Raw genomic sequence first — 11161 nt, 5'->3', positions numbered from 1 at the left:
CCTAGGTCGGCGCTCAATCACTGAGCCACGTCGGCAGGGCTGATCCACTTTTTAAAATGTTTAATTCTGTGCAACAAGGCTATTGGGCCGGGTGAGCCATTCTGCACATCTTCCTGCTGGATTTCAGACGTGAGCGAGGCGGGGAGGAGGCGTGAACTGCGCTCTGCACCGGGAGGGGCTCTGCGTTACCGCCGCGTCCTGCGCCTAGGTAGAGGCGAGGAGGACGACGCCTCCGGTTCCGGTTCCGCAGCCTGGACCTGTGTCCGGGGGTCGGGGGTGGAGCCCGGAGCCCACTGCCCAGCTCCCGGGAGGGATCTCCCCGCGCAGCCCCGGCAGAGGGCGGGCGGGGCGGGGCGGGGCGGGGCTCCCAGCCAGCGCTCCGGGAACCAGGCGCGGCCACGGGTTTGGAGGCTGCGGTGCCCTCTCTCTCTTTGCAGGATGACATTTCGCGGGGGATTAGTTCCCTGGGGATCGGCTTAGCCTAAACCTTGATAATCTGATCTGTCGTTTAATTCAGTGGCCGGAGTCTCTTACACCAGGACAAGGAAGCCGGAAGCCAGAGGGGAACGCAGACTGCGCCCGCCGAAATCAAGGACAGGAGAGGGAGGGTACACTCACGTGGGCGCACCTTGAACAAACCATCTCCCAGCCCAGTCTTACCGGGTGCCCTGCGTCTGGCCTGCGATGGGCAGCCCTCCTCTTGCCCCGGGACGGAGGGAGGGCTGGGAGGCAGAGGGAGGAGGAAGGGGAGGGTAGAACTACGTGCTGAGCTTGGTGAGGCGAACAGACCACTCCACGCAAGAGGAGGCTGGGGGAGAGGCGGGCAGGTGGCAGGGAGGTGGGATGATGTGGCCTCAAAAGATGGCGTTCGTCGCTGGAATTTTTGGAGCGGCAACTGGACCCCAGTCCCGTTCCCATTCCATTCATGGATTCTTCCTCCTTAATCCAGTTCTAGAGATGTCACCCACCCCCACCCCCACCCCCAACCAGGGCAAGGCGCTCACTTTCCCACCAACCTCATTCCAGTTCCCAGTCCCCCTCCCGCCCTCCCCAAGAGCATTCTGTCCTCATCCTCATGCTTGATCCCCGTCACCAGGCGGGGAGCGGCTGGCGTTCCCAGAACCTCCTCAGCGAGACATCATCTTCACAAACTCTGCGGACAAAAGTCCTGGTAAGAGCAGCAACAGCACCTTGCTGAGCCCTTCCTACGAGTCAGAAGCCACGTGGTCCTTGGGAAACGTCTTGACCCTTCTAGCCTTGATTTCTTCATCGACATAAATGAGGCCCTCGCCTGTTTGGCTCAGTGGATAGAACGTTGGCCTGCAGACTGAAGAGTCTCGAGTTCAATTCCGGTCAAGGGCAAATGCCTGGGCTGTGGGCTTGAGCCCTCATAGGGGGCTTGCGGGAGGCAGCCGATCAGTAATTCTCTCTCATCGTTGATGTTTCTGTCTCTCTCCCTCTCTCTTCCTCTCTGAAATCAATAAAGATATATTTTTTAAAAAAATGAGAAGTTACCACCTGCTAGAGTGGCCCAGTGGTTAAGCGTTGACCTATGAACCCAGGAGGTCAGGGTTCAATTCCGGTCCCAGCACATGCCCAGGTTGCAGCCTCAATCCCCAGTGGGGGGAGTGCAGGAGGCAGCCGATCAACGATTCTCTCTCATCATTGATGTTTCTATCTCTCCCTCTCCCTTCCTCTCTGAAATCAATAAAAATATATTATTTTTTTTAAAAAGACACATTACCTTATATGGTTTTTACGGTGGTTGAACAAACAATATAATGCTTACTAGAGGCCTGGTGCACGAATTTGTGCATAGGTGTGGTCTGGCCGGCCTGCCCCAGTTGGGGCCAATCGGGGCCGGGCCAGCCGGGGGAGGGGCTACAGGAAGTGGCCCACCGACCCCATCCCCCTGGTTGAACTCATGGTCGAACTCCCAGTCGAGGGGACAATTTGCACATTATGCTTTTATTATTTAGGATAAGTCACCGTACGTGTTAAATAAATAGTAATTACAAGTATCTTCTTTCATCTCTTCCACCAGCCCCAGAGGGGTAAGTACCACTTCGCAGATAAGCAAACCAAGGCCAGCGAGGTTGGCCAATGGGGAGCCTGAGGTCATGTGGGCGGCAAGTGCGAGCCCTGACACGGGCACAGTTGACCTGACTTTGCTGCGTGCCACCCAACGGCGATGAGCTCACCGGTCCCACCCAGGTCTGGAGGTCAGTCTGTCCTGCCCTGGCCTGTGGTGGGCCTGAGGCTGTCCCCTCAAAGGTCTATCTCCTGCCTCCTCCACATCTTCAGTGATGCCCACTGGTCACCTGGGCCTGCCCAGACCAGCAGGCACCCGGCCACACCTGCGAAGTCGCAGCCGTGCAGCAAATACTAAGTATCGGGAGTTACAGGGCAGAGATGGTTCAGGGAAGAGCCCTCGCTGCCCCCAGGATTTCACAGCCGAGGGGGCAAACACAAGTCAACACAGCAAGGCCTGGGGCGATAACTTCCTTTGGAGACCAGCAGAAAGGTCTGTAAGGCTCCCCAGCTGGGACTAACCCCCAGCTGAGGCCGAAGGGGCACGTCTAGCACAGGTTGCATCGGCGTGAAGTCCTGAGGGAGGGCCAAGGCCTGGAAGGCACTGATGGCAGTGGAAGGAACCCCGGGAGAAAGGAACAGAGTTGGGGCGAGCAGAGCAGGTGCCGGGGGTGCACCCGGAGGTGAAAGCTCAGAGGCGGTGGTGGAAGACACGGCTGAAGGGAAGGGGTCGGGTCCTGGGTGCCCTTGACCACCAGACGAAGGGTGCTGGGCTTTGGCCTTCGGGCAGCAGTTAGATGCTGAGGTTTTTTCCATCAGAAAGTGCCATCAGCAGAACTTGACGGCCCTATTTGCCTCCCACACAAATGAGCTTCGCTCCCATCTGCACAGGACTCCAACTTTTTCATGTACAGAATCTCGTTACTCGGGCGGGGAAGTGGGGGAGCCGCGCTGGAAGCCTGGCTCCGGGGCCTCAGAAGTAAGCTAATGTAAGCGGTCGGGTGTCACGGACCAGCCCCCCTGCAGAGGCACGCCCGGGGGTCGTGGGGTCGCTGAGCCCGGCAAGCGAGGCGGGACACCTTCCCAGAGCAGAACTGAGAGTCAGCCCGGAGCCCTGGCCAGCGGCTCCGCTGGTGGGAGCATCAGCTCCAACGGCAAAAGGCGGAAGGTTGCTGGTTTGATTCCCAACATTTTGGGTTCGATCCCAGTCAGGGCGTGAACGGAAGGCAGCCAATCCATGTTTCTCTCTGACATCAATGATCTCTCTCTCTCTCTCTCTCATCAATTTAAAAATGACATTTCTGCCTTAACCGGTTTGGCTCAGTGGATAGAGCGTTGGCCTGCGGACTGAAAGGTCCCAGGTTCGATTCCGGTCAAGGGCATGTACCTTGGTTGCGGGCACATCCCCAGTGGGGGGGGTGCAGGAGGCAGCTGATTGATGCTTCTCTCTCATCGATGTTTCTAACTCTCTATCCCTCTCCCTTCCTCTCTGTAAAAAAAAAAAAAAAAATCAATAAAATATATATTTTTTTAAATAAAAATGACATTTCCTTGAGTGGGAATTTTTTTAAAGGAGCAACTGGTGCATGCTTCCTTTTGTGTTATTTTAATTTTTGTTAATTCTCACTCAAGGATCTTTTTTCCATTGCTTTTTTTTTTTTTTTAAGAGAGAGAGAGAGATTGGAAGGGAGGGAAGAGGGAGAAAGAGAGAGAAACATCTACGTGAGAGACACATGGATTGGTTGCCTCCCACACACCCCCCAACCAGGGTCAGGATCAAACCTGCCCTTGACCAGGATTTGAACCTGAGACCCTCTGGTGTGGGGGCCGGCGCTCTCACCCCTGAGCTACACCCACCAGGGCAGGATATGGCTCCTTTTCATTTCCTCCAAAGCTTTGGGAGAAAAGTGTCATCACGCCCATTTTGCAGATGTGAAAACTGACACTTGAAGTGAATGAGTGACGAGGCTAAGGCCACAGAGTTAGTAAGGGACTGAACTTAAACCCCGGAGTCTCAGCTGCTGGCCAGTCCACTCTCCCTCTGATGGGACAAAGGCGCCCAGTGAACACGGACGCGAGGGGGCGGTGGCCGTGAGTCCTGCCCGAGCCTGGGCTCCTGGACACGGTGTCGCCGGGAGCAGCCAGGGGCAGAAGCGAGGGGAGGGGAGAGGCACTGAGGTCTTTGTCATTTATTTAATTTTTGAATCCTCACCCGAGGATATTTTTTCCAGTGATTTCTTAGAGAGAGTGGAAGGAAGGGAGAAAGGAGAGAGAGAAACATCGACGTGAGAGAGACACATCAACTGGTTGCCTCCCATTCACGCCCTGACCGGGGTCAGGAATGGAAGCTGCAACCGAGGTATGTGCCCTTGACCAGGAGTCAAACCGTCAAACCTGGGACCCCTTGGTGTGCAGGCCATGCTCCAACCACTGAGCCAAACCAGCCGGGACAACGCCGAGGTCTTTGAAACGACGTGGGCAGAAAGGGCTGCAGCAAAAACCCTCCCCAACCCTGCCCACCCCCCACCTGGAGCTGGGGGAGGAGCGGGAAGGAGCAGCCCCCTTGGGGCATCACACAGGGCACGGGGGCTGGCAGCGTCACCTTCAAAGTCCACGGTGCCATCTCCGTTCACGTCGGCTTCCCGGACCACCTCGGCGAGCTCCGGCGCGCTCAGCTCCTCCCCCAGCAGCCTCCGCATGGCCTGCTGCAGCTCCCCCAGGGAGATCGCCCCGTCCCCGTTGCTGTCAAACTGAAGAGGAGCAGGAGGGGCCGGTGCAGGCGACCCTTTGAATGGCTGGGGGCCGAGAGGCGCTGGCCCTCTGCCCAGTCAAAAGCCTGCCTGTGACTTTTTTTAAAAATATATTTTATTGAATTTTTACAAAAAGAAAGAGAGAGGGATAGAGAGTTAGAAACATCAATCAGCTGCTCCTGCACACCTCCTACTGGGGATGTGCCCGCAACCCGGGCATGTGCCCTTGTCTGGAATCGAACCTGGGACCCTTCAGTCTGCAGGCCGACGCCCCATCCACTGAGCCAAACCGGCCAGGGCCTGCCTGTGACTTTTGATTCCCCCCAAACTCAATGATTATAGCCCCCTGCTGACCGCAAGCTTCACTGATACAGAAACCCGTCCGCCAACACCTATGTTATATGTGCACAATAGGCTAAAGAAAGCGGTATAAAAAAATCACCTCCTGGTCGGTTTGGCTCAGTGGATAGAGCATTGGCCTGTGAACTGCCAATTCCAGACAAGGGCACATGCCCAGGTTGCGGGCATGATCCCCAGTAGGGGGCGTGCAGGAGGCAGCCGATCGATGATTCTCATCATTGATGTTTCTATCTCTCCCTCTCCCTTCCTCTCTGAAATCAATAAAAATATATTTAAAAAATAAATAAGTTTTTAAAAAATCATAAGATTCATCTGTCAGTTGTTTCAAATCATCACAAATCTCCGAAAAACTTTCCAATATATGTATTGAAAAAAAGCCACAGACAGGGTGTCGCCCCAAAAATGTATATATACACTTTAGCAGCTGACAGCTCGATTTAGAAATGAAATGTATTTTAATAACCACTGCCTTTATAATTATTCAAAGTGTGTGTATATATTGGGGGGGACAGCCCATAAAAGTGGACCCACGCAGTTTAAACCTGTGTTGTCCGAGGGTCAACCAAAGGACTTGCATGCATATTAGCATAACCAATGGACATGGACACTGGGGCGGTGGGGGCTTGTTCTGGGGGGGGTGGGAGTGGTAGAGGGGGTATCAGTCGGGGAAAAGGGAGACATATGCAATACTTTAAACAATTTTAAAAAAGAGAGAGAGAGAGATAAATGACTACTAACTCCTGCCCTGATCTGTGAGGGTTACATTAGGTAAAATAGCTAGAGGACTTTGTGCATGGCCAGGTCTTCGACTATGTTCTTTCCCTTCCCTATAAACCCACCACAGCTAGAGAAACAGTTGGTTTGGGTGGCTCTGTCCATGGCTCATGACAAGTCACTGGCCCCTGGGTGTCCTCGGGCCACCCCCGCATGGTGAAACCTCAACTCACTTCCTTGAAGGCATCTCTCAGCTCCTGGACGCCGATCATCCCCGCCGTCTCTGCCAGCAACTTGGGGGTCATCAGCTCCACAAAGTCCTCAAAGTCCACGCGGCCGCCCACTGGGGAAGGAGAGGCAGGCCCGGTGAGGTCCGCACGCCCAGCCCCCCAATACCTTACCTCGCTTTGTCCTGCGGGTCTGTCCGAGATGTAGACCTTCTCTAGTCTCTCTGCCTTCGGACCTTTCTCTCTCGGCCAACTCAAGCCCTGGGGTCTCTCTGATCTGAACGGGGGTGGAGGGGGGTGGTGTGGGGGGAGCAACTAACTGTGTCCATGTAGCCTGGAATAATTCTCTTCATTGCTTCACATCTCTGCTTCCTCATCTGTAGGATGAGTGTGAATTGAATGAGCAAAGTCTCTTCCAGATGTGACTACCTCCCTGTCCTCAGATTCAACCTCATTTACTCAGTAACATGCCCAGAGGCAAACCCAACATCCATCCCCAGATCCGCTGTAGTTGCTCTCTGAAAAAATAAATAAATAAACATCCCTTTCCTAGCACTATTCATCGGCACTAGCTCCAAGTCCAATTTCGTTTCCAGCATCAAAAGCAGTTCCAACCTTGCCTGACCCGGCGTGGCTCAGTGGTTGAGCATCGACCTATGAACCAGGAGGTCACGGTTCAATTCCCGGTCAGGGCACATGCCCAGGTTGCTGGCTCGATCCCCAGTGTGGGGTATGCAGGAGGCGGCTGGTCAATGATTCTCTCTCATCATTGATATGTCTATCTCTCTCTCTCCCTCACCCTTCCTCTCTGAAATTATATATATATATTATATATTATATATATACATATATATTTTTTAAGGCAGTTCCAATCTTGTGCTCCACTGATGAATCTTAGTGGTGACAGTAATAACCAAGATTTAATAAGCATTTACTGGAGGCTAAGCCTTTACCTGCGTTAGCATCTTTATCCCTTCCTACCCACAGCCTCATGAAGTAAGGAGTGATATAATCTTTACTCGACAGATGGGGAAACTCAGACTTGAGAGTCCCAGGGCTTAACTCCACTTTTCAAAATGACCACGTAAGTAAATAAAAGACTGGGACTTGAACCCAAATCTATCCCTAAGAGTCACCATTTTAACCACTTCAACACTGCCTCCCTAAGAACAGCCCCTCTTACCCTCCTCCCTATCTCCAACTACTCTCAGCCTCTCTAACCTTACCAATTACACCCTCAGCACTCCCCTCGCCCCGGTAAACCCCCCCTACCACCCCACCCCCGTTCTCCAGCCTCACAGTTCATGCGGATTTGCTGGCCCAGTTCAGTCAGTTCCATCTCCGTGGGCATGTAACCCATTGTCCTCATGAGATTTCCCAAGTCCTTACAAGAGATGAACCCATCTCGGTCTTTGTCGAACTCAAGAAATGCCTCCCGGAGCTCTGAAAGTTAAGAGGGAAGAACTTCGGAAAAACTCGAAACCGTCAATGGGGAAGAGTGGTGTCCCTTGAAACCATCAATGAGGCCCAGACTAGAGACTCCTCAAAGGAGAACACGTTTTTAAAAGCCAGTATTTCAAAAAGGAGTGATGTATGAAATGTGTTAGCAGGAAGCCGCCAAACGGTGGCACTGAATTCCTGGGTGAAGTTATGGGAAAGTTCAAAACCATCAAAAGAAAACCCAATAATTTTCTATTTATTCTAAAACTCAGGTGTCACCCCTGGGTCTCTGAGACACCCCGGGATGGGTATGCCTTCTACATACTTCGGGAGGTACCTACACTGCCATGAGAAAGGGTTCCACAAAATCACCACTGAGTGGAAAGAGAACAATATGAAATTTTCATGTGAGGGGACTTACACTGAACGGCACGAAGGGACAGCGAGCAGGCAAGTGGGTGGATGGTGATGAGGGGGCACTTGGGGGAGAGAGTGTTGTTACCTTCGATCTCATCTTGTCCGAGTGGTCTTTCCTGGAGATGGAATTTGGAGAGAGGGTCAGGGATCCAGCATTCAATTCTCCAAACATGTGCCCACCGTCTCCCAAGCTGGTCTTCACCTTTCCCTGTCTCTCCTCCAGTCCCTGCTCCCTGCACCCTCTCATCTTCCTTCTCCTGTCTCCTGACTCCCGTCCCACAGCTATCGCCCTCTTCCTCACCCTTCTCATTGCCTCTCTCCCATCCATGAATCTTGATCTCTCTCCCTCTGCCTTTCCCAAAGAGACAGCCATCCCATTGTACCGACCGACCAGGATCTCAGAGGCCACCGAATCCAGCCCCCTCCCCCTCCAGATGGAGAAGGTGAGTCTTACAATCACAGCTAGTGTGTTCTGATGGCTGACCACGCCAGGCAGCTCCCACAATCACTTCATTCGAACCCCAGCACCGCTCTGTGAGGTCGACCCAAAGACCATGCCCATCTTATTGACAAGGGAGCCGAGGGACAGGGAAGTAAGGGAGCCTGCCCAGGTCACACAGCTCCGGCTGCCGCGAGCGCTGAGATGTGGATTCAGGGCTCCTGGCTCCCAGGTCGGAATTCTTTCCACGAAAGCCCATGATCCTTTCTCCCAAGAGTTAGAATCCCTTTGTGTGGGACCTGTGTCCAGTGGCGGCCAGGAGGGATGATCCGTGCCAAAAGGACCAATCCCTAAAACCTTTAAGAATTCCCCGTCATTTCTGCTGCCACCATCCTGGGCACCCCTGAGGCTGCCACCTGGGAAACTCCACCCACCTCTGATCTCTTTCACCCCTGCTTCCCCTTATCCTTGGAGCCTTGCCCTAGCTTCTTTCTTATCATCCCCTCCCCCCGTCCCCTCCCTCTCTTTGTTATTACAATTAGACTTGCTAACACATTCGTGCACTGGTGGGGTCCCTCGGCCTGGCCTGCGCCTTCTCGCAATCCCTCTGGGGATGTCGGACTGCCGGTTTCAGGGCCAGGCCTACGGGGATCGGGCCGAAACCGGCAGTCCGACATCCCCCGAGGGATGTAGTAGAAGCGGCAGGCGACCAGGGAAGAGCCCGAGCCCGGCCCCACTGTGCCTGCCACCTCCTCTCCGTAGCGCTGCCGTGGAGGCGGGAGAGGCTCGCGCCACAGCGGTGCTTGCCAGCCGTGAGCCCGGTGTCTGGCTCCCCTTCGGTCAGCTGAGTGGCACTCCCGCTGTGGGAGTGCACTGGCCACCAGGGGGAAGCTCCTACGCTGAGCGTCTGCTCCCTGGCGGTCAGTGCGTGTCATAGCAACCGGTCGACCGGTCGACCGGTCAACCGGTCGTCCAGTCACTTAGGCTTTTATATATATAGATCCAGAGCCTAACAAAAGGTGCCCATTGGAACAAACAGACCTGGCCTTGCCACTCAGTGATTGCATAAGCTTAAAGCAAGTGACTTCATGACTCAGCCTCAGTTTCCTCATCTGTAAAATGGGAATGAAAGTATTACCGACCTCAGTCGTTCTGAGGACTCAATGACATCAGGGACGCAAAGCCCTTTGCACAGGGCTGGGCACATAGCAGTGACAGTGAGTGGCAGCTACCCTCATCATCATCACCACTGAGGGCATCCACAGGAAAAAATGGTGGTCCCCGATACTGCCATCACCCTAGTCCCCTTTCATTTTCTTCGGCCCCTGCACCTCCCCCCTTTCACCCTCACCCATTCCACTGGCCCTCATGTCCCCAGCATGTTCCTGGAGCCTCCTCTCCTCAGCTCACGCGCCCCCCACCTGCTCCCGGACCCACTGCGCCCGTGCTGCCCCGCCCGCCCTCCTCCCAACTGTCTCTGCCTCACCCGCTGCTTCTCAGCGATGCTTTTCCGCAGGAAGATGCAGGCGGGGCCCTTGGGGAACTGCATGGAGGGGCCGGGCGGGCGGAGCGCACCAGGCACCAATCTCAAGACGGCTCCCCTCCTCCCGGTCCCCCTCGGTGGCTCAGCCTCCTTCTCTTCTGTCACTTCTTTGCCTCTCCTGGCTTTTGGGGCCCTGGGGCACAGAGCTGTGGCAGCTGGGGCGGAAATCTCCTCTGGCTGGGAGGGATCAGAGCGTCCCTGCCTCCCCATCTGGCCTGAGTGAGGCAGAGGGGCAGCTGGCCTCAGGCTCTGACCTTTTCTCCCCAGAATGGAATTAGAGTTTAAAAAGTGGGGATTAGCTGAAACCGGTTTGGCTCAGGGGATAGAGTGTCGGTCTGCGGACTGAAGGGTCCCAGGTTCGATTCCGGTCAAGGGCATGTGCCTGGGTTGCGGGCACATCCCCAGTGGGAGATGTGCAGGAGGCAGCTGATCGATGTTTCTCTCTCATCGATGTTTCTGACTCTCTATCTCCCTTCCTCTCTGTAAAAAATCAATAAAATATATTTTTAAATAAATAAATAAAATAAAAAGTGGGGATTCGAGCGGAGGGCAGCTGTTCATTAGGTGTCTCAACTAGTGCGGCGTCACTCGAGGCGTGGCCCCTGTTGGCCTCTGGGCCTGTGAAGACGGAGAGGACTTCACACAGCGATGGCCTTGCATAGCTTGCTGTGTGCCCAGCCCTGTGCAAAGGGCTTTGCGTCCCTGATGTCACTTAATCCTCAGAACGACTCCCGAGGCCGGTAATACTTTCCCATTTTACAGATGAGGAGACTGAGGCTGAGTCACGAAGCCACTTGCTTTAGGCTTATGCAATCGGTGCGCGGCAGGGCCAGGCCTGCTTGAGTCCGACGGGCACCTTTCGTCAGGCCCCGAGGTTCTGTGTACGTCCGGAACGTGCACCGCCGGGCAGGATGCAAGAATTAGGCGGCCGCCTTCAGGAAGGAGGCGTGCGCAGCGGTTCAGAGGTTGGTATTTGCTCTTCCCGTGCTCACCTCCTCCCTTTCTTTCTGAATAATTTTGGAATTGGCGGAGGGGTGGGGGTGGGGGGGAACGGAGCAAGGTGGGCATCTAGCTGGCACAGGGGTCAAGGAGAGATGTCACGTGATCAGAGCCCAAGGAAGCAATGAGGGTCAGGAAAGAAGTAGGGGCCATCACTGTGGGGAGCCAGCATTCAAATAGGGTCTGGAGCGAGGGAGGTGTCCCCACAGAGGGCAGCCCGGCCTGAGGGTCTGGGCCCGGG

The 11161-nt window shown here is 54.7% G+C and overlaps 1 protein-coding gene across 1 annotated transcript; it reads right to left on the bottom strand.

The window, feature by feature from the left end:
• Positions 1 to 395: 395 nt before the first annotated feature.
• Positions 396 to 10152, bottom strand: CABP5 (calcium binding protein 5). Its single transcript, XM_059665968.1, has 6 exons — positions 9865 to 10152; positions 8025 to 8055; positions 7382 to 7525; positions 6089 to 6198; positions 4634 to 4781; positions 396 to 1153 (listed from the first exon to the last, which is right to left on the bottom strand). Exons 1-6 carry the CDS (start codon positions 10129 to 10131, stop codon positions 1128 to 1130), a joined length of 726 nt encoding a protein of 241 aa, XP_059521951.1. The 5' UTR covers positions 10132 to 10152; the 3' UTR covers positions 396 to 1127.
• Positions 10153 to 11161: the final 1009 nt, after the last annotated feature.

The sequence above is a fragment of the Myotis daubentonii genome, chromosome 15, assembly GCF_963259705.1.
Source record: "Myotis daubentonii chromosome 15, mMyoDau2.1, whole genome shotgun sequence".
Taxonomy (NCBI): domain Eukaryota; kingdom Metazoa; phylum Chordata; class Mammalia; order Chiroptera; family Vespertilionidae; genus Myotis; species Myotis daubentonii.
This window is presented reverse-complemented; position numbering and strand designations above follow the sequence as displayed.

What these genes read in the sequence shown, in the direction of transcription:
- CABP5 (XM_059665968.1), bottom strand. Translation starts at nt 10,131, where the DNA reads ATGGGGAGGCAGGGACGCTCTGATCCCTCCCAGCCAGAGGAGATTTCC. An exon ending in GCATCGCTGAGAAGCAGCGG is followed by an intron (nt 8,056 to 9,864) that starts GTGAGGCAGAGA and finishes TTCCATCTCCAG; the next exon opens with GAAAGACCACTCGGACAAGA. An exon ending in CGGACAAGATGAGATCGAAG is followed by an intron (nt 7,526 to 8,024) that starts GTAACAACACTC and finishes CTTAACTTTCAG; the next exon opens with AGCTCCGGGAGGCATTTCTT.